Source organism: Martes martes (assembly GCF_963455335.1).
Source record: "Martes martes genome assembly, chromosome: 10".
NCBI lineage: Eukaryota > Metazoa > Chordata > Mammalia > Carnivora > Mustelidae > Martes > Martes martes.
In genome coordinates, this window is record NC_137898.1 from 40,074,802 (window position 1) to 40,095,359 (window position 20,558).

At 38.0% G+C, this 20,558-nt stretch overlaps 1 protein-coding gene across 2 annotated transcripts in view; it reads right to left on the minus strand.

Annotated features, from left to right (window-relative positions):
* Positions 1-18,318, minus strand: part of ANO5 (anoctamin 5) — a 94,483-nt gene extending 76,165 nt beyond the window's left edge. The window contains exons 1-2 of one of the 2 annotated variants that reach the window (XM_080815979.1): positions 17,886-18,318; positions 8,567-8,613 (exon numbers count right to left, since the gene is read on the minus strand). In XM_080815979.1, coding sequence (XP_080672105.1) covers positions 8,567-8,613; positions 17,886-17,925 — 87 coding nt within the window. In that variant the 5' untranslated portion in view covers positions 17,926-18,318. The remainder of the gene's footprint in view (positions 1-8,566; positions 8,614-17,885) is intronic. The other variant, XM_080815980.1, reaches the window with a different exon arrangement.
* Between the last annotated feature and the right edge of the window lie 2,240 nt (positions 18,319-20,558).

Below are 20,558 nucleotides of genomic sequence, written 5' to 3' on the forward strand. Positions count from 1 at the left end.
AGTCCTTTTCAAGTTTAAGCAATTGTGAAAGAAGGCATCATTTGAAAGTGTAAGAAAATTTCAAAATAGTGAGCCTAGAATTTATATGTATTCTGTCTTGAATTGAATTCAATTGAATTATTCTGGTCATCTTTGCCTCAATCCAAAGCTTGGATGAATATTCTCTTATTAATATGTCTTTTAAAAAAATGGACTACAATGTAGATTTTGCATTTTTATAGCTTTTGAGCATTTGAGTCGATAAAAGGAAATCAAATTGGCATTGAGAAAAAGTTACATAAGTTGTATTTATTTTTTCTTTTCATTTTGAAATAATTATAGATTCCTAGAAATTTGCAAAGATAGCAGAGAAATCTCATGTGCCCACCACCCAGTTTCCCCCAATGATTAATGCCTCACATAACTATGATACAACCTCAAAACCAGGAAACTGATGTGAGTACAACGTGTGTGCATAGCTGCATAGCACTGTGTTGTATCACATCTGTACATTTGAGTAAGAACCAGCGCGATTAATACACAGAGCAATTCTAGCTAGAAGGATCTCCTTTGTGCTACTTCTTTAAGAGTTATATCTATATTCCTCCCCCAAACATCCATAACCACTAACAAGTACTAATTTATTCTCCATCTCTATTATATTGTTATTTCAAGAGATATAAAAATAGAATCATACAGTATGTGGCCTTTGAGATTTTTTTTTTTCATTAAGCTTAATGCCCTGGAGATCCATCTCGGCTGTGTGCATATCAATAATTGATTCCTTTTATTGGTGGGTAGTAGTCCATGGTGAGCTATGGCACAGTTGATTTAACCGGTCACCTACTTTAGGACATTCGGGTTACTTGTACTCTGGACTACTACAATAAAAGCTACTCAAAACAGTTGTTCCAAGGTTTTCTTGTGATTATGTTTTCACTTCTGTGGGATAAATGCCCAGGGGTGTGATTACAGAGTCATAGAGTAACTGTATGTTTAGTTTAGGTTTGTTTTTTTTTTTAAGAAACTGACACACAGGGCGCCTAGGTGGCTCAGTGGGTTAAGCCTCTGCCTTCAGCTCTAGTCATGATCCCAGGGTCCAGGGATGGAGTCCTGCATCGGGCTCTCTGCTCAGCAGGAAGCCTGCTTCCTCCTCTCTCTCTGCCTCTCTGCCTACTTGGGATCTCTCTCTGTCAACTAAATAAATAAATTCTTTAAAAAAAAAAAAAAGAAAGAAAGAAAAGAAACTGCCCCACAGTTTCCTAATGTGACTGTTCTATTTTCCATCCCTACCAACAATGTATGAGAGCCCTGGTTTTTCATCATCTCCACCGCTGTTTGGTATCATCACTATTTTCCATTTTAGTGGTTCTTGTGGGCTATATATAGTGATAGCTCACTTTGGTCTTATTTTGCAATTCCTTAATTGCTAGTCATATTGAACATCTTTTATTTGCCAGATGTATTTATTTGCCATCTATATCCTCTTTAAGGAAATATATCATCGTGTATTTCACTCATTGGGGCTGGTTGTTTTTTAATACTGGGTTTTGCTGTTTCTTTATAATACTGTAGATAGGGATCTCTTGTCAGATATGCAATGTGCACATGTTTTCTCCAGATCTGTGGCTTGTCTGTTCCTCTTACCACGATCTTATATAAAACAAAAGTTTTTAGGTTTGAAAAAGTCCAACTTATCAATTTTTCTTTTATGGATCATGCTTTTGTGTCATGTCTAATAGCTCTTTACAAAGACCTACTTCCCAAAGGTTTTCTCCTATTTTTTTCTTCAAAAAGTTGTATAGTTTAATGATTTACATTGAAATCTGTGATCAGTCTTGAACTGATTTTTGTATAAGGGGTGAGGCTAAAGTTAAAGTTCATAATTCTGCCTATATATATCCAAATGTTCCCGCACCATTTGCTGAAAAGACTGTTCTTTCTCTATCGAGTTGTTTTTACTCATCTGTCCAAAATCATTTGGAAGTAACTGTGTGGGGCTAGTCCCAAATTTTCCATTCTGCTTCATTAATCTATATGCTTCTCTCTGGAAATAACACAATATCTTGATTAAACTGTAGCTGAAAAAAAAAAAAAAGGATTCCTCCCACTTTCCTTTTTCAAAACTGTTTTATCTCTTCTACTTCCTTTGCATTTTCATATAAATTTTAGAACAATTTTGTCTATGTCTACAAAAAGTCTTGCTGAGACTTTGATAGGAATTGGATTAACCCATATACCAATTTGGGCTTCCATGTGTTTACTGGTCATATAGAGAAATGCAATTGATTTCTGTATGAAATTAGCTTCTTTGTTCCAGGAGGGTTTTGGGGGGTTTTTGTTTTGTTTTGGTTTGGTTTTGGTTTTTGGAGGGGTTGGTTTTGCTTGTTTGTTTTGTAGATTTCTTAGATTTTTCTGTTTAGACCACTGTGTCATCTACAACCTGGCAGAGTTTTATTTATTCCTTTCTTATCCATATGCATTTTAGTTTACCTTATTGCAAGAGTTTTCAGTACTATGTTCAATAGGAAGAATAAAGGAAGATATTCTTGTCATGTTTTTGACCATAATGGAAAGCATTCAGTCTTTTACTGCTTAATATGATGCTATTGTTTTATTGATGTTCTTTTTCAGGTAAAGAAGTTCCTCTCTATTTCTAGTTTTCTGAGATTAGATAGATATAGATACAGATATAGATACAGATAAATATGTGGGTGTATATATAAAATAAATGTTTTTTTCTGAAAAAAATTAAATCCTCTGGTTTTTATCTTTATCCTTTTTATATAATCAAGTACATCAACTGATTTTTGGAAAATGAATGAGCCTTCCATCATTGGAATAAACTTCACTTGGTTATGGTATTATATTCTTTTCATATTCCATTTGCAAAGTATTTTACTAAGGATTTTTGTGTCTGTGATCATGAAAAGTATTAGTCTGTAGTTTTCTCTCTCTCTTTTTTTGGTACTATTTTTGTTTGGTTTAGTACAAGGGTAATGCAAGCCTCTAAAATGAATTGGGAAGTGTTTGTTCCTCTTCTATTGTCTGGAAGAGATTGGTGTTAATTATTCTTTAAACATTTGGTAGAATTCTCCAGTGAAGCCATCTGGGCCTAGAGATTTCTTTGGGGGAAGAAGTCCTTAAGTTACTCATTTTATTTCCTTAATAATTATGGAACTATTCATATTATCAATTTAATATTGAATGGGTTAAGATAGTTTGTGATTTTAAGGAATTCATCCACTTTATTTAAGTTGTCAAACTTATACGTGTAGAATTATTCTTAGTATTCCTTTATTATCATTTTGATAGCTACAAAATCTATAGTGATATGCCTTATTTTATTCCTGATAGTACGTCTCTCTCTTCTCTCTCCCTTGTGCTCTCTCTCTCTCCTATACTTTTTTGCTAAGTCTTGCTAAAGTTCTGTCAATTTTATTATCTGTTCAAAGAACCAGCTGTTCATTTCAATTATTTTCTCAAACATTTTTCAATTTTCAGTTCATTGATTTCTGCTCTTACCTTTATTATTTCCATGGTTTTGTTTTCTCTGGGTTTATTTTGCTCTTATTTCTTGAGATGGAAGCTTGTTATTGACTTGAGACTTCTCCTTTTTACTAACAAACATTTAGGGCTACAATTTCCCTCTCAGCATTGCTTTGGCTACACCCCTCAAATGTTAGTATGTTGTATTTTCACTTTTACTCAGTTGAATGTTGTTTTGTTTTGGTTTTGTCTTTTTCTTGAGATTTTCTTTGTCCTTCAGATTGTTTAGAAGTATGTTGTTTAGTTTCCAACTGTTGGAGCTGTTCCTGTTCTCTCTCTCTCTTAACCAATTTCTAGTTTGATTTTATTGTGGTCAGAGAACCAACTCTGCATGATTTGAATTACTTTAAATTTGTTACGGTTTTTCTATGGCTCATGATATGCTATTTCCTGGCATATATTCCATCAACAGTTGAGGTGGATGTGTATTCTGCTGTTAGGTATAATAGTCAATAAATGTCAATTATATCCCATTGGACAACAGTCCTCTCCTGTTGTTGAGCCCACCTATATCCTTGCTGGTTTCTATTTAGTTTTTTCATCTATTGTTAAGAAAGAGGTGAAGTCTCCAATTATAATTATAGAGTTGTGTATTACTTCATTCCAATATATTAGTTTTTGCTTCACATATTGTGATGCTATTATTTGGTGCATACAACTTTTAGCATTGCTATGTCTTATTGTTGAATAGGCCCTTTTTATCATTATATAATGTTCCCCTCTGTCCATGGTAATTTTCTTTGTTCCAAAGTATACTTTATAGGATATTAATGTAACACCCCTACTTTCTTCTTATTAATGTTTGCATATATCTTCAGCCATAATGTATATTTTTAATTCTCTTATTGTCATGCTTTTTAAGCCATTTTTCAAATCTCTTACATTTCATGTAATTATTGACACACATTTGCGATTAATCCTTCCTTATTAATTTTTTGGTTTCTATTTGTTCCCTCCATTTTGTGTTTCTCTGTCTTTTCATGACTGTGGGTTCCTGAAACCTTACTTTATAATTCCACTTTTATTTATCGAAACAGTTTTTGTTTTGTTTGTTTTGTTTTAAAGATTTTATTTATTTATTTGACAGAGACCACAAGAAGTCAGAGAGGCAGGCAGAGAGAGATTGGAGGAAGCAAGCTCCCTGCTGAGCAGAGAGCCCAATGCAGCGCTTGATCCCAGGACCCTGGGATCATGACCTGAGCTGAAGGCAGAGGCTTTAACCCACTGAGCCACCCAGGCACCCCTCGAAACAGTTTTTGAGTGTATCTCTTCATATAGTTTTAAAAATGGTTGCTTTTTATATTAAATTATATATACATTACTTATCACAGTCTACAGTTTACATGCTTTCTCTCTCAAGTAAGATATAAAATCCTCACCTTTCTTTATATCCCAGACTTTGTTTATAATTATCTTCTATATTTCTCTGCATACACTGAGAACCACATCAGAGGTTGTTAAAATTTTTACTTCAACTGTCAAACACAAGTTTGATAACTCAAGAGGATAAAATCTTTTCATTCTTCCCGTTGTTGCTTTTTTCCTCCACCCTCATGTTACAAAATTCTTTCTATTTTCTGTTAGAGAACTTCCTTTGATCAATCTGTTAAGGTAGATGTGCTGGTAAAAAATTTCCTCAGTCTTCCTTCACTTGAGAACGTCTTGCTCGTTTCTAAGGATCTTTTCACTGGCTGTAGAATTCTGGATTGGCTTTTTTTCTTTTTCTTCTTCTTTTTCTTTTCTTTTCCTTTCTTTCTTTCTTTCTTTGTATTTGAAAAAACATGTGTGCCAGTTCCTTCAGCCTCATGGTTTCTGATGAGAAATCTACGGTCATTTTAATGATCATTCCCTTATAGTTATGACGTTGTTTCTCTCTCACTGCCTTCAAAATTTTCTTTTTCTTTTATCTAGTTTTGTGAATTGGTGTGAATTTCTTTGGACTTACTTATTTCTGTGGTTCCCTCAGATTCTTGAATTTGTAGTTTCAGGTCTTTTGACAAATAAAAATTTCTATTCTATCTCCAGATTCAGTGATTTTTTTTATCCTTTCCACTTTGCTGTTGAGGTTTTTTTTTTTTTTTTCTCAGTTATTCTATTTTTCAGTTTTAAGCTTTCTATTATGTTCTTCATTAAAACTTTTTTTTTTTTTTGCTGAGATTTCTATTTTTTTATTTGTTCAAAGAATGTTCACAAATACTCACTGAAGCATTATTATGTTGCTCTACAATCCTTATCTAAATAAGTCTAACATCCAGGACACCTCAGCATTGTTATCTGTCTTTTCTCATTCAAGTTGCTATCCTTTTGGTTCTTTGTATTACATGTGACTTTCCTCCAGAAATCTGGACTTTAGAACTTTCGAGTATTATGTTATGAGTCTAGATTTTATTAAAACCTTTCTTTTTCTTTTTTTTTAAAGATTTAATCTATTTATTTGAGAGACACAATGGGAGGAGAGAGTGTGAGAGAGGGGAGGTCAGAGGGAGAAGCTGACCCCCTGCTGAGCAGGAAGCCCGATGTGGGACTAGATCCTGGGACTCAGGATCATGACCTGAGCTGAAGGCAGTTTCTTAACCAACTGAGCCACCCAGATGCCCCAAACCTTATGTTTTATTAAGCCTCCTCTGATACTGCTCTGGTGGTATCTGATCACTAGCTGATGCAAAGAGAAGTCCATGTTCCCCACTCAGCCTCCGTGGACATGAGGTAGTGGTGAAGGTGGTAGAAGTGTTTCTCATCAATGCTGGCTGGTGTTGGGAGTTCAAACTTACCATCAGACCTTCACCGATCCCAAGCTGGCTAGAAAGGGCAAGGGTGCCTCCTTCTGTTCCCCACATGGCCTTCACTGTCAGGGAGAGATAATGAGGTGGCTTTTCTCCCAGACAGTGGTGAAACTACTGACTCTCCATTGGGCTACCTCTAATACCAACCTAGCAGAAAAGGGTTGGGCACCTTATTACTATTGATGAGAGTGGAAGTCTAGCTGCTTACATGGTCTCCACTGACTTCATGCAGGGGATTGTGAGAGACGGACATGTTAACATCCATTGGGAATGAAAGTCCTGGATCCTCATTCAGAATTCTTTGACACAAACTCTAGGAGGATTTGGGGCATCCTGTTATCACCAGACAGGGGTTAAAGCCTAGTCTCCTTACTAAAACCTAGCGAACTAACTTAAGTGTTGTCCCTTGGGTCCTGAGGTCACTAGACAGATTTTCTTCTCTATAACTTTCAGAGTCCTCTTGTTTTATATATAATGCCCAGGGTTTTTAGTAGTATTTAGCAAAAGGAACAGGGAAAATTTTTTCTACTCCATCTTTCTGGAAGTAAAAGCTACAGTCACTTTTGAACTGATTAATTTGATAACATATCCATTTATTAATTCCTAACTTTACAAGGCATTCTTTAATTATGTTTCAGAGAGATCCTATTTTTACTCCAAAGTACTTTACATGAAAAAAGTTAAGTCAAATGTAAAGTCTTAAAAATCTAAGCAAATTTGTTTCAAATGAAGACCCATCGAAGGTTGAAAGCAAGGAAGCAATATCCGTTGCTTTTTAAATATGCAAAGAGACAAGGAACAGAACAAATATGACTTGATGAAATTGTTTTTCTATTATAGAAGTTCAAGTCTAGAGTGTGTGTATGCAAATGAAAGATATACACAGAAGCAAAGAAATGAGCTGTAATTGAAGTTAACTTCAGCAATGCATATGGAGATCTGTGAGGAGTATATTACTATTATGTCAATATGAACAACATGAAAATGACAATCTATTTATTACCAATTAAATTGGATCAGTAAATCTCATATGATAATTGTTTCTTCAGTCCACTCCAGAGACATACAATATTTTCATGTTATTTTTTACAAAGTGACCTTGATTTACTTACTTATTTAATAAATTGTCCCCTGTGTCATATTACATCACTTTAAGTTGTGGAGACTCTGCTTTATGACAGTGGTTTTCAAACTTCAGTAACAATAAAGATCACTTGGGGTGTTATTTTAAATCATGACTCTATAACACTATTCCCCAGTAATATGATTAGTAGTCTAAGATTGGACCCAGGAGTCTACATTTTTAAGAAAATTTTAATATAATTGTTATTCAGGTGGTCTACAAACTACACTGTAAAAGTCACTGAACTAAACAATTTTCATAGTCCCCTTGGTTGTCATATTCTATTTCTCTCAGCATTTTGGTCACAGGTTTTAAACTAATCTCAGAACTTCTGTGAATCTTAAGTCAACCAGCTTATTCAGTTCATGTATATGGTGTGTTGTGTTTTCCGGGGTGCAAATTTCAGTCATTCTTAAAAAACTATCTATTTTTAAAGAACTTTTTTTCTATCTGGCTCAACACCCCAACCCAATTCAAAGAAATCTACCTCTGTGAGTGCTTTAGTGTCAGCTAGAGCCTACCAGAAAGATTATTTTATCCAAAGTATCTTTAGAATGCCTATACTCTGTATACAAGAAATGTGAATTTTTAGTATATTTTTACAAGTTTATATAAATAAAATAAGGCCTTTAGTTAAGTTTTTTTTCACTTTTTCAACTTGTATTTAATTTTATTATTATTTCATTTAATATATGTACTTAATTTTAGTTGAGTCATTCAAATGTAGCACAGTCATTAATAAGCACCCCTCACATACCAATAAGGGTAACATAAAAAGCTGTCACATATCCCACCCACATTATACTCTAACAAAGTTAAACCAAATATTCTTCTTTTACACAGGAAGATTCAGAACATCTGAGTTTGTTTCACAGGGAGCCTCAAAACTAATCCAAACTTATATTTGCTCCCTTATCACATCTAGAAAGATCGAATATTAAATCTGCATGAAATATGGAATTTGCTTTCCTTACCAAAAACATGAATAGATCAGAGGACAAAATAAGAAGAATGTAGTATGAGTAAATAATAAATTACAAAGACCCAAGTATTCAGATGAAGTACATTTCTAACCTTGTCTTGATTTTCTGTTCTGACTTATAAGAAGCGAATACATACACATTTAACTTACCTCATTCATTCCGAAAACATATTCTGCTTCTATATTGGATAGTCTCTCTAAATTAAGTAAGAAAGGAAAAAAAAAACATGTTAGAATGACCAACTGATCAGAATAGTTTAAAACTCTGCATGAGGAGAAAAAAGAAATTCCAAAATTAAACAAAAGAGTTCAAAGAAAAAACACCGGAAGGAAGCATCCAAAACCTTCCCGGAGCGAAGTTGTTCAAAATAGCTGTTAGTAGAAGTCAGCAACAAAAACTGTTATAACCCAGGGGAAAAGTAAACACTGATGTGTAAAGTATAATCTTACCCACTAAGAAATAAAATTAACTCCAATAAATGCAGTTATTGATCTGTAGCCACAAAACTGCAAAGAGGAAAGCATCCAATAGGGATGTCCATCGTTACCTCTTAGTTTTCACTGTGTGAGATTTAATATTCTGCAGCGTGTTTTCCTGGAGTTGAACCAGACTGTCTGCAAGGAAGGCACTGAAGGACACCACCAATTCTAAACAGGCCAATGACTTTCCTTATACACATGAATATCTTTGTGATAGTTATGTGTTATGTCATTTGGGCTGAAATACATCCTCGAATAAGTTTCTGATGCTAAAAAAAATTAAACATAGAAGATGTTTATTCTCTAGTGATTCTACATTGGAGAAACACCGAGAAATACTTTTCAAGTCAAAACCTTCCTATATAAAAACATTTTTTGGAGAAAATCGCAATGGGAATGGAATAAAGTCCTATCCACAGTAACTCTAACCTTTGGAAGTGTTCATATATATTCTAAAAATATAGAAGATACAAATCTACCATTTGTATACCTCTTTCTATTTTTCTTTTTTTTTTTTGCTGTCCTTTCCCCATTTTTTATTGTGTAAAATATAGATAACAAACTTTACTATCCAACCATTTTTAAGTGTACTGTTCAAAGGTATTAAATATATTCATAATATTGAGCAACCATCACCACCATCTATCTCCAGAACTCTTACATTTTGTAAAACCGAAACACAATACCCATTAATAATAACTCTTCATTCTCCTCTCCTCCAGTCCCTGGCAATCACCATTCTACTCTCTGTCTCTACAGTCTTGACTACTCTATGTACCTTATAAAAGTGGAATCATACAGAATTTGTCATTATGTGAGTGGTTTATTTCACCTAGCATAATGTCCTCAAGGTTCATCAATGTTGTAGCATATGTCCTTCCTTTTTGAGGCTACATAATATTCTACTGTATGTGTATACCATGTTTTATTTATCCACTCATTTGTTATTGTACACTTGGACTGTTTCTATATTTTAGCTATTATGAATAATGCTGCAATCAACATGGCTGTAAAAGTATCCCTTTGAGATCCTCCTTTCAATTATTTTGAGCATATACTGAAAAGTGGAATTGCTGGATCGTATGGTGATTCAATTTTTAATTTTCTGAGGAACTGCCATATTGTTTTCCACAGCAACTCTACCATTATACATTCTCACCAACAGTCCATAAGATTCTAATGACTCCACATTCTCATCAAATCCTTTTACTTTTTTGTTTTTTTGATAGTGGCCATTTTAATGGCTTTGAGGCGGTAGCTCACATTAGTTTTGATTTGCATTTACTTCCCTAATGGCTTTGCTATTGAGCATCTTTTCATGTTCTTACTGGCCAATTTTATATTTTTATGTATGTGTATCTAAATCCTTTGCCTGTTTTTTAACCAAATTTTTTTTTATTGTTGAGTTTCAGGAGATCCTTATATATTCTGAAACAGATATATGATTTGGAAACATTTTCTCCCATTCTGTGGTTTGCTTTTTTAGACTGTTTATAGTATCTTTTGATGCACAATTTTTTTTTCATATTCATGAGGTCATTTTGTCTCTTTTTCTTTTCTTGTGTGTGCATTTGGTGTCACATACAAGAAACCACTGCCAAATCCAACATTATGAAACTCGCTCTCTTTTCTTCTAAGAGGTTGATAGTTTTAGGTCTTATATTTAGGTTTGATCCATTTTGAGTTAACTTTTGTATATGGTGGTGGTAAGGGTCCAATTTCATTCTTTTGTATGTGGGTATCCAAATTTCCCAGCACCATCTGATGAAAAAACTGTCCTTTCCCCAGAAGTCACTTGACCATATATGTGAGAATTAATTTCTGGGCTTTCTATTCTATTCCATTGGTCTATGCCTGTTTTCATGCCAGTTCCACACTGTTTTTATTACTGTAGCTCTGTGGTAAGTTTAGAAATCAGGAAGTATGAATCTTCCAGCTTTATTCTTCTGTTGTTGTTGTTGTTGTTTTAAGATTTTATTTATTTATTTGACAGACAGAGATCACAAGTAAGCAGAGAGACAGGCAGAGAGGAGGAAGCAGGCTCCCTGCTAAGCAGAGAGCCTGATGTGGGACTCGATCCCAGGACCCTGGGATCATGACCGGAGCCGAAGGCAGAGGCTTTAACCTACTGAGCCACCCAGGCACCCCTTATTCTTCTGTTTTAAGATTGATTGTCTGTTCAGCATTCATTGAGAGTTCATATGAATTTCAAGATGGGTTTTTCTATTTCTGCAAAAAACGTCATTGGAATTTTAATAGGGACTGCACTGAATCGATAGATCACTCTGGTTAGTATTGACATCTTATTAAGTCTTCCAATCTATGAACATGAGCTTTGTTTGCATTTTTAAAAAGTTTTTTCAGCAGTGTTTTATAGTTTTATTTATATAAGTCTTTCAATCTTTGGTTAATTCTTAAATATTGTTCTTTTCTTAAGTTTTCATTTTAATTTCAGTTAGTTAACATACAGTGTTATATTAGTTTCAGGTGTACAATATAAAATTTCAACAGTTCCATACATCTCCCAGTGTTCATCACAAGTGCACTCCTGGATTAAAGACCTAAATGTCAGACCTGAAACCACAAAAATCCTGGAAGGCAGTAACTTTTTTGACATTAGCTTTAGCAATATTTTTGTAGATGTGTCTCTTATTCTATAAATAGGATTGTTCTCCCAATTTCCTTTTCAGATTGTTCATTGTTAGTGTACAAAACTGCAACTGTATTTTTGTGTAGTGACTTTGTATTCTGCTTTTATGAATGCATTATAGGTTCTAAGAGGTTTTGGGGGGTACTTTTTTAGGGTTTTCTACATATAAGATCATATCATCTGTGAGTAGAGAGAATTTTAATTGTTCTTTTCCAATGTGGATGCCTTTTATTTCTTTTTCTTGCCAAATAGTCGGGTGAGAACTTCCAGTACTATTTTTAATAGAACAGGTAAAAGTGGAAATCCTTAGTAAATAACAACAGACATAACTCACATAAACAAAAGCTCTTTGGGGTTCCTAATAATTGTTTAAAGTATGAAGAGACATCCTGAGATCAAAAAGTTTGAGATGTGCTATCTTAGGTATACTCAAAAGAAATACAGGCATTATGGGACTGTACAAGAATGCCCATAAAAGTATTGCTGGGAATAACTAGGAAACCAAAATCATCTCAAATATCCAGAAATAGTGAAATGGATAAATACAAGTATGTGATATTATAGCCAATAATATATATAATAATACTAGGTATTGTATCTAGTAACAAAATTGAATGAATTTCAATTATATGCAAAAAGATGGATAAATCTCCAAAGAATATTATTTAGCCAAAAAAAGGAGGGGCAGAAACTTTAATATTTCACTTACATGAAGTTAATTATGCAAAACCCAAGTATGTTACTTAAGGATGAATACTTAAAGGCAGATATTGTTTAGAGACAATTCTCTGTGGGTCTCTCATGTTTCTGTGTATCTTGCAAGTGAGACATTGACTGCCCTCTGTTCTGGATTATCTTTTCAAGGATCCTGGTTGAGTGAACACCTTGGAAGATACAGCATCTCCTTCTGTAGCAAAGGGCAGGTTTGCTCGCATCTGGGACTACTGCAGTATTGTCTTCCTCCAGAGTAAACAGAAGGCATAATTACTGGCTAGTACAAAAGACTCAAGTTCCTTAACTTGAGACTGCTCTCCTGTATTACAACCCACCACATACGCAGGTATTTTCTGGGTCTCTTTGAGTTGATTTTTGGAAACTTGGGCCCAAGAAATGGGAAGAAAATCCTGCTACTCAGGCTACTGTGAATGCTGTGAGTAATAAACTGCCCTTTGTCTCTGATCCATGTATCTTATATCTTCTACCAGTATTCATGAAACTGTAATGGGATATTCTGTTAACTTCCAGCTTCAGTAAAATCTCAGACCTTTAACAGTTTTCAATATTGGATCATTAACATAACAATGATAATAATGTGATAACGGCTAACATGTGTTGATTCTCCATTGTTAAGAAGTTTCAGTTCTGCAGAGGAAGCAGACCAAAACTTGAGATAAATGCTTTAAACAGAGCTGGGCAGGGGAGTAGTTTAGATATGAGAAATTCAAAAAATCTCTCTGAGGCAGGAATATATACACTGAGATCTGAAAGTTGAGCACACATCGCTTCTCAGCCTTTTGGCTAAGATCAAGTGTGAAAGTTGAGCACATTCAAACCGTATGAGAACACATAAAGTCTGGAAGGCAGGAATGGTTTTGACGTGTTCAAAGGAGTGAAGGTCAAGCTGGAGATGAGGAGGTGATGTAGAGGGGCAGGACAGAACAGAGGGGCACAGAGTTGGGGACAGTTTGTGGAAGACTCTGTATACCTGGATTTTTTTTTTTTTCTAAGTAAAATAGCCACAAAAGAGTTTTTTTTTGTTGTTGTTTTTAAGTAGACTCCAAGCTCAGGGTAGAGCTCAATGCAGGGACTTCAACTCATGACCCTGAGATCAAGACCTGGGCTGAGATCAAGAGTCAGATGCTGAACCAATGGAACCACCAGGTCCCCCCACAAAAAAGCTTTTAAGGCATATTTATGTTTACACTGTGTGGAAAGCACAGGTCCCTCAGTGAAGAATGGGTTAAAAGGAAGGCACAGGGATGGAGCAAAGAAACAAATTAGGAGTTGTTGCAGTAAACCAGTAAACCAGGAAGAAGGTGTGGCTGTCTCCACTGCAGTGGGGGCAAGTGTGTGTGAAAACACATCAATGACTCACAGACACTTATGCAAACATTTGAAATAAACTGCTATCAAATTTCAGATGTGCAAGTTGAGGACCTCCTAGGCTTGAGCAATTTGAGAAGATTCTATTTAATAAAATGGGTAAGATTTTAATGGTGGGCAAATACAGGAGAGGCTGCCACTTGCTGCCCAAAAGTATGCTTTCTCCACCTTCCTCTTCACTAATAAAACACTAATTACTGGTGAAGCAATGTGCTCTAGCAAAACCAAAAACAAAACAAAACGCACATATCCCAGCCTTCCTTGCAACTTATATGCATAAATTGAAAGCCTCCAAGTATCATATACATGGGATTAATGTCCACCTCATCCGGTCTGTGCAAGCATTAAATGAGATAATGCATGTGAAGTGTTTCATGCAGCTATGAGGGCGCAGAGGTCAATGAATCTAAGTTATTTTTGTTGATATTGTTATTATTATTAGGATATATTCTGTTACTGATTTTCAAATCTTAAATTCTTTGAGATAAATTTGAGAGTGTCAGAATAAAGATGAAAGAATTTCTTTGGGATTCAGATCTTTTTTTGTTGCAGGGTCTACTATTAAAAAGTCAATAGCAAAAGCAATAGCAAAGCACGAGAACTAAACTGTGGCTATAGCTATATCATTTAACTTTTCAAAGTGCAGGCTTTCTCATCTAAAAGACTAAAAGTATAAATAAAAATTATTTGAAAGATATAAAACATGGTCCAGCACCATCACCAAAATGTTTTACCCATGAGTACTGTCTAGACGTAGAGCTCAAAATTACCCAATATGGCGACCATCTTTCACTGGATTTTCGAATAAGAAAAAATCTAGCAAACTCTTATAATAAGTACACAAAAAATAGAATTCCAAGGAATACATGCTTTGTCTTTCAATGTAGGGTACTTGAATTCTGACTTAGGGGAGGCTTTTATTTTCTTGAGAACAGAAAGAGTCATTATGCACAAGAATTGTTCAGAGTACAGAGGGAAGAAGTGCAAGCCTTAAGCTAGGATTACAGAGTATTTTAGAATTCTGTTTTTTAGAAGAGAGAGTTTAAAAACTGTAAGCACTAACCCTTCCTTCTCCTTAGCATTTTTGCTGCATTTAACATAAAACAACTCATTGAAACAAAACATTTTCAAGTTGCTACCTGAGCTGGATGCAGTGTGTTTATTTGAGAATGCGGAAAAGGGAGAACACAGCTCCTCCAGGTTATTTCCTACCCCTACTATTCTCTTACCCATTTCCCTTTCAACTTGCTTTCCTTCCTTAGAACTAACAACTCTCTTCCTCCTTAACTAACTATTGCTCATTTTTCACACTGTATCCTTCCTGACATTCTCCTTTCAGTGCTGGCCTGAAACCTCCTCCTCTGTCCCCTGTGTTTGTCTCCTTCCTGCTTCCCCCCACCCCCTGCGGAATGGTGCCCTCTCTGGGTACCCAGCCCAATTACATCACCCTTTGTGAGAGGGCAAGCCCCCAGAGCCAGGTGGGACACACTTTGTAAACTTTCTCCTTTTTTGAAAAGCAGAAAGATTAGAAAAAAAAACAGATATATTTCCTCACACACTGTGCTCTCTTTCTCACACATAGTGCACACTAGCTCTGTCTCTCTGACACACACATGCACAATCAGATGCTCGCACATGCCAGAGATGCAAACTGTCACACTCACTCACAAAGTATGAAGTTGTCATAATTACACGTAATCACCAAACCTTTGTCAAAACAAACATATCTGAGGCAGGATGTGAAGCCAACAACTCTTAACTCAGCCTCTTGTCATTCCTCCGGCATCCTCTAAAATCAGTAGAAATAATTACACTCTTCCTATGGGCTTGAAACCAGAGATATAAAAGGTTTAACATCAAATGCTATGGAGAATCATAAAATATGAGCAAAAGTAAAGCCAACCCAAAGACTGGGCTTTGAGTTTTCTCTGAAAGCACATTGCTAAGAATACACACTCCAACAAACCCTGAGCCCAAAAATAGCCCTTGCATTTACCAAATAATCTTCTCAGTTTACACCTCTTCCAGCAGCATAAAACAAAATGCATACACTCAAATATTCACAATCCTAAAGGAAGGGTGGTTTGGCTAAAGACAATGCTTAAAGCAGTTGTAAAGATTCAAGCAACTTTACATTCAACTTTACTTGTGTCTTTTCTAATGTTAAACCCTTAAAACTGTCTTTTGCCATGTTGAATGTGTCATAAATTAACTAAAGAATGAATATTTCAAATCACAACTTCCTTACAATGTCAAGCAGTCAATAGTTCAATTTCAGCAACACTGACATTTTACCAGCAGTATTTGTTTATGAACTATTTAAACATTGTTACACTTGGGGTGCCTGGGTGGCAAGGTTGGTTAAGTGACCAACTCTTGGTTTCCAGTCAGGTCATGATCTCAGGGTCCTGAGATTGAGCCCTGAATCGGGCTCAATGCTCAGTGCTGAGTTTGCGGTCCTCTCTCCCTCTCCTCTGCCCCTCGCACTCGTTCTCTCTCTCTCACAAAAGTAAATAAACAAATCATCAAAAAGTACACACACACACACATATACACATATATATTTATTCATTGCCTTTACGATTCAGTTTAAAAATTATTAGATAGTGGGAAAACAGCTAACTGGATAAGATTGATTGCTTATGTATTCAATTTTGAAGAAAATAAACAAAGAAAATGTAACAAATCCTAGAAACACCTCATCAACTATTATGTCTAATAATAATAAATAATAATTATAATAAATAATAAATAATAAATAATAATAAATAATAAATAATAAATAATAAATTTAATAAATAAATAAAAATAATAAATAATAATAAATAATAATATAATAAATATAATAAATAAAAAATAAATAATAAAGGTAAAATGTTAGCATTCTGTCTCTAGGAAAAAACGTGTGTTCATGCAAAAACTTGCCCATGAATTTCAGAGCAGCATTATCTGTGGTGATGGGGAAAAAAGGTACAACCCAATTTTCCACCAACTGATGACTAGATAAAATGTGGTATGCCTATAATGATGGAGCAGTACATTGCAATAAAAAGGAAGGAGGCAAATTACAACACAGATGAACTTCAGAAACATTATGGTAAGAGACAGAAAACGGTAACAAAAGACCACACATTGTAAGAGTCTGTTTTTTAGGGAGTGTTCGGAATAGGTATATCAGGGGAGTAAATAGATTAGTAACTGCCTAGAACTAAGTGTAGGAAATAGGGGGATGGGGAGTGACAGCTAAGGTTTCTATTGGCTAAAGTTTCTATTTGAGGAGATGATTGCAAAACCGTAAATACACTAAAAAGCACCGATTGTACACTTTAAATAGGTCACTTACGGTATCTAAATTACATCTCAATAAAACTGTTAAGAAAAGAGAGGCGGACTCAATAATGCATTGTATTTCTTGGTGACTCTGAAGACTCAATGATAAGGCCTACTTGGATGTTTTATCACTTAAAAAAAAATGTTTCCATGTTCAGTTCTAATACCAAACAAGACCTGAAAAGAGAGTGTCACCGAGGGAAGTGAGTGTCATTGAGAGTCCTGGAGATAGTCCCCAAAACATACGTGCATTCTTAGGCATATGTGTGTACTGAGAAAGATCCACAGAACATAGGTCTGTGCAACGGCCTTAGCAAACAATGAACATATATTTCTCAACGGAACTGAAGATTCAGTGAAAGCCAGTAAAACAGCAGCGTTTCCAGGTGCACAAGAATCTGAAGCCCATGGACCGTAGGGTCTGCCCCCTCGCATAATTACCAAAGATCTCGCAGCTTGATCAATAATTGGCAAATGGAGAGAGGCAGAAGAACTCAAGGGCTAGCTCCGTACACCGGGGACCGCTGTCACGCACCCAAAGCCGCGGCTCCGCGCGCGAGTCTGAGGCCAGAGCGCCGCAGCTCCCGCGCGGAGCGCGCTCGCCTCGCCGCCCGCACTATTCCACCGCCCGGCGGCGCACACTGGAGCAGCACGGCGGTCTCGGAACCGCCGGGGTCACAGGACGCAGGTCCCGGGCTAGCGCGAGCGGCAGGGGAAATCGCGCTGCGCTGACACCCAGCCACCCGCCGGGGCAGGGACTGTGCGTCTGGCAGCCGCTGTCTCGCGCAGGGCACGCCACCCCGAGAACGTCCCCGGGATCCAGGCCGCAGGGCCGCCAACGTCCCCCGGGGTCCCCGCGCGCCCAGCCCGGCCCTCCCCCGCGCCACTGAGTCCGCCGGCTCCTACCTTCCTCCTGCACCATCTCCAGGACGTCCGGATCGCCCATCTTCGCCAGCTCGTTAATGACACTGACCGAGGGGCGGCAGATGGGCCACTGCGACTGGAGGTGAGGTCTGGGGTAGACGCTGAATCGAACCGTGGCCCGCTGGCTTGGCTGCCCCGACACCCAGTTGGCCAAGTTTTCCTCAGTCTTCACTTTGAGGACCTCCCTCGGCTCGGTCCCCACCAGCGTCGGGTTCTTGAGCCAGTTGGGCTTCTTCTCCAGCGGGTACTTACTCTCGAACGGCTTCGCGCCCTTGGCCCTGCGCTTCACCTCCCTCTCCCGGCAGCGCTCCTGGGTGCCCTCCCAGTACCGTTCCCGGAGCTTCCTGGGCCCCGGGACGCCCAGGCTCCACAACTCCTCCTCTGGGCTGCTGATACTCGCGGCCTCCCGGGACTGCCTCTCGGCTTCCAGCCGGTGCCTTTCTCCCCGCCCCTCTCCGCCGCTCCCTCCCTCCCGCCCCGCCGCCGCCCCTCCCCCGCGGGCCGCCCTCTCCCCGCCCCTCGGCTCGGAGGGCTCCCAGCCCGCCCGCCCTTCGCTGCTCCGGCCGCCCGAGCCCGTGGGCCTCTGCTCCTTCGCCTCCTCCGGGCCCGCCGCGTCCGGCACCCCCGGCGGCCCCGCCGCCTCCCGGCTCTCCTGGCCGCTCAGCCCCATCAACAGGTCCTGCTGGTCCCCTTCTACCCTGTTGGCCCACACCCAAGACTGCTGTCCCTCCCCCGCTGCCTCCTCCCATCTCTCCGAACCCTCCTCCTCCGGTCTCCGCCGACCGGCCCGGTGCTCTTCCATCAGCCCAGCCCTCCGCCTTCCGCGGGGGGCACGCGGAGGGAACCCCCTCCCAGTTGAGGAGTTATTTTTTGTCGGGGGAGGAAAAGCCCCCTTCCCTTAAGGGGGCTCCTGCCTTAAGCACAGCGCGTGGGCGGGTCTCCGTATCCTGCAGCCCCTCCCTCCCCGCCTCTGCCACCTGCCGCGCGACTCTTCAATTTTCTCCCTTGGGGCCTCTTTCCTGGGCCTAAACCCAATCTCTCTAATACAGTTGGGGGCAAGTGCAGACGTTTTTTGTTATTGTTGTTTTTTTACCTGCGTTCGAATCCAGCCAATGCCTCCTTACAAGTTGGACGGCATTGGGCGCGTTTCTAGAAGCCTCATTTTGAAAATAAGAACAACAGCACTCACTTCCCAGGGTGCTGTGAGGAGTATAAAGTGGTAGTGTACTGTGCTAACACTTAGCTGCTCTCAGAACTCAGCCCCAGGACATTGAGCCCTGCTCCACCTCCACCTTACTGCCTTGAGCAGAGGAGATGGTCCCCCTCTTCCCAGCCTCCTCTGAACTGGTTCTGTGTGGCTGAGACCCTATCAACTGCCCGCTCCCCAATACTTGGAGGTAAGAATTACCGTCTAAGGAGGGAAACTAGAGGAGTGCCGGTGAACTGAGGGTGCGGTAGTGGTCTGAGCTGAAAGCCTTGACGAAGTTGAAAAGGGAGTGACGGAGTTTGGAGCAGGGATGGGGTGATTTAAGAATAAGGAGGAGGAAGGGCGCCTGGGTGGCTCAGTGGGTTAAGCCTCTTACTCCGTGGTGGTCCTGGGATTAAGCCACATGGGCTCCCTGCTCAGTGTGGAGGCTGCTTCTTTCTCACACGCTCCCTTTGTGCTCTGTCTCTCTAATAATAAATAAAATCTTACACACACACACACAACCTCTAAAAAAAGAATAAGGAGGAAAGGCAAAGATGACCAGGGAAGACCTGACCTTTCTTCATTTTCAAGCTACTCTTTTTTTTTTTTTTTCTTTTTCTTTTCTATTGACATTTCGGAACTGAGAATTACCTCTTACAGGTGAGGAAACAGGCCTAGAAAGAAATGTTTTAATGTAGGTCTTGGTTAACTGTGGAACTGAAAATCTTTTTTCTTTCTTTTTTTTTCTTTTTTTTTTTGTCTCTTTTTCGTCTCTCTTCTTTCATTTTCTTTTTCTTTCTTCTTTCCTTCCTCTACTCCGTTCTTTCCTTTTCTATACCATGCTATCCGTTCCCTATTTAAACTTCTAGGAGTGGCATCAGTTCTGGTCAAGTGAATTGAGACTAGAGGCAATTCCTTACTGGATGCATTTTGGAATTGTGTTTGAAATACGAATGTACATAGGTTAAGCAATAGTCTTAAATGTGATCATAATAGATCACTAGTTATGATATGAGTGTTTAGTTTTTGCCCCTTGATTATTAATCACTCTTTGATTCCAATAAGATGTGGAACAACGTGATATATTTCTTGTTCTTCCTGTATACCAGAACTCTGCTGGGTGCTGTGGATATGTGATTAAGCAGATGACAATAGTCTTTGTTTTACATAGATTAAATAAAAATAAATGCAATAAAGTTATTTTTTATAATTTTATAAAATTGTTTTATATTTCTTGATTGTCTACCATATTTGAAGTGACACATATGAGAAGACATTTCATATTTATGATTTTGCACAAAAGTAATTGGACTTTTTGATGGTGTATTTGCTGATATTTTATCAATTTCTTGTAAACTTTGTTAAAAATTGGAAGGCTCCTTTAGTTCCTTTGATAAAGGTCTTTATTTTACCCACAACTCTTTTAGCTCTTGGAAATTTTCTCTGTATCCTTAACTCTGAAATAT